This window comes from Gregarina niphandrodes (genome assembly GCF_000223845.1).
Source record: "Gregarina niphandrodes unplaced genomic scaffold scaffold00015, whole genome shotgun sequence".
NCBI classification, from domain to species: domain Eukaryota; phylum Apicomplexa; class Conoidasida; order Eugregarinorida; family Gregarinidae; genus Gregarina; species Gregarina niphandrodes.
Genome location: NW_011646042.1, coordinates 2360 through 3729, shown reverse-complemented (window position 1 = coordinate 3729; position 1370 = coordinate 2360). Strand labels below are relative to the sequence as shown.

At 58.3% G+C, this 1370-nt stretch overlaps 1 protein-coding gene across 1 annotated transcript; it reads left to right on the top strand.

Moving 5' to 3' along the window:
* Positions 1 to 4: 4 nt before the first annotated feature.
* GNI_080590 (hypothetical protein) lies at positions 5 to 1160 on the top strand (the record flags this gene model as incomplete). Its single annotated transcript, XM_011135695.1, has 1 exon — positions 5 to 1160. A coding segment is annotated over one exon (1156 nt), but the record flags the coding sequence as incomplete, so codon positions are not given.
* Positions 1161 to 1370: the final 210 nt, after the last annotated feature.

Sequence of the window (1370 nt, the reverse complement as noted above, 5' to 3'; positions counted from 1 at the left end):
GGCGATGGAGAAGCTGGGCGTAAACCAGTTGAGGACTCAATTCCTCCCGCAGATCTCTCCCTTGCCTGTGGAGCAGAATACTTCCACCAAAGACGAGGTCCCGACTACTAGCACAACTCAGGAGGCCGCCGGTGATGGCTCGTTGCAGGATGAGACTGTTGAAGGACCCACTGCCGACGGCGCTCCTCTTGTGTCCTACCCGGTGCGGACGTTTGACGGTGAAGACTCTTCAAACGAGGAGACTACCGACCGACCCGACGTGCCGAACCGAGCCGAGGAATCCAACGTGCCGATTCATGCTGATGCAGGTATGCCGCCAACCGAGTCGTTCCGAACTACCGACATTCCTGACGCCGATGGCTTGGCCGAGGTTCGTGAGAAACCAGACGTAGGCAAGTGTGCTGATGACGACGACGAAATGGAGCACGAACCAGTTGGAGGTTCAGCAGCCGGCGCAGGTCTCTCCCAGCATGACACCTCGACTGCCAGCGCTCACCCGGCTACGGCCACAACTCAAGAGCCAGCCGAGGAGGGCCCCTCACACGGAGGTGCTGTTGAGGAACCCCCTGCCGACGACAAGGATGCAGTGTGCAATGTGCCAAGCGGTTCAATAGACTTGCCGACAACCAAAGCGGACCAGGATGCTTACCCGCCTACAAGGGATCTAGCTGTGCATGAATCGATTGTGGGGGCACCAGATCGCGATGGAGAAGCTGAGCGTAAACTAGTCGATGACTCTATTCCTCCCACAGATCTCTCTTCGCCTGTGGAGCAGAGCACTTCCACTAAGGACGATACCACTACCACAACTCAAGAGGCTGCCGGTGAGGGTTCGTCACACGAAGAGACTGTTGAAGAACCCACTACTGATGGCGCTCCTCTTGCGTCCTCCTCGGTGCAGTCGTTTGACGGTGAAGGCTCTTCAAACGAGAAGGGCGCTGATCGACCCGACGTGCAGAACCGTGCCGAGGAATCCGACGTGCCGATCCATGGTGATGCAGGTATGCCGCCAACCGAGTCATTCCAAGCTACCGACATTCCTGACGCCGATGGCTTGGCCGAGGTTCGTGAGAAAGCAGACGTGGACAAGTGTGCTGATGACGGCGAAATGGAGCACGAGCCAGTTGGAGGTTTAGCCGCCGCCGCAGGTCTCTCCGAGCGTGACACCTCAACTACCAGTGTTCACCCGGCTACGACCACAACTCGGGAGCCAGCCGAGGAGGGCTCTTTACACGGAGACGCTGTTGAGAAACCCACTGTCGACGGCAAGGATGCAGTGTGCAATGTGCCAAGCGGTTTAATAGACTTGCCGACAACCGAAGCGGACCAGGATGCTCACCGGCCCGCAAGGGATCCGGCTGTGCATGCAT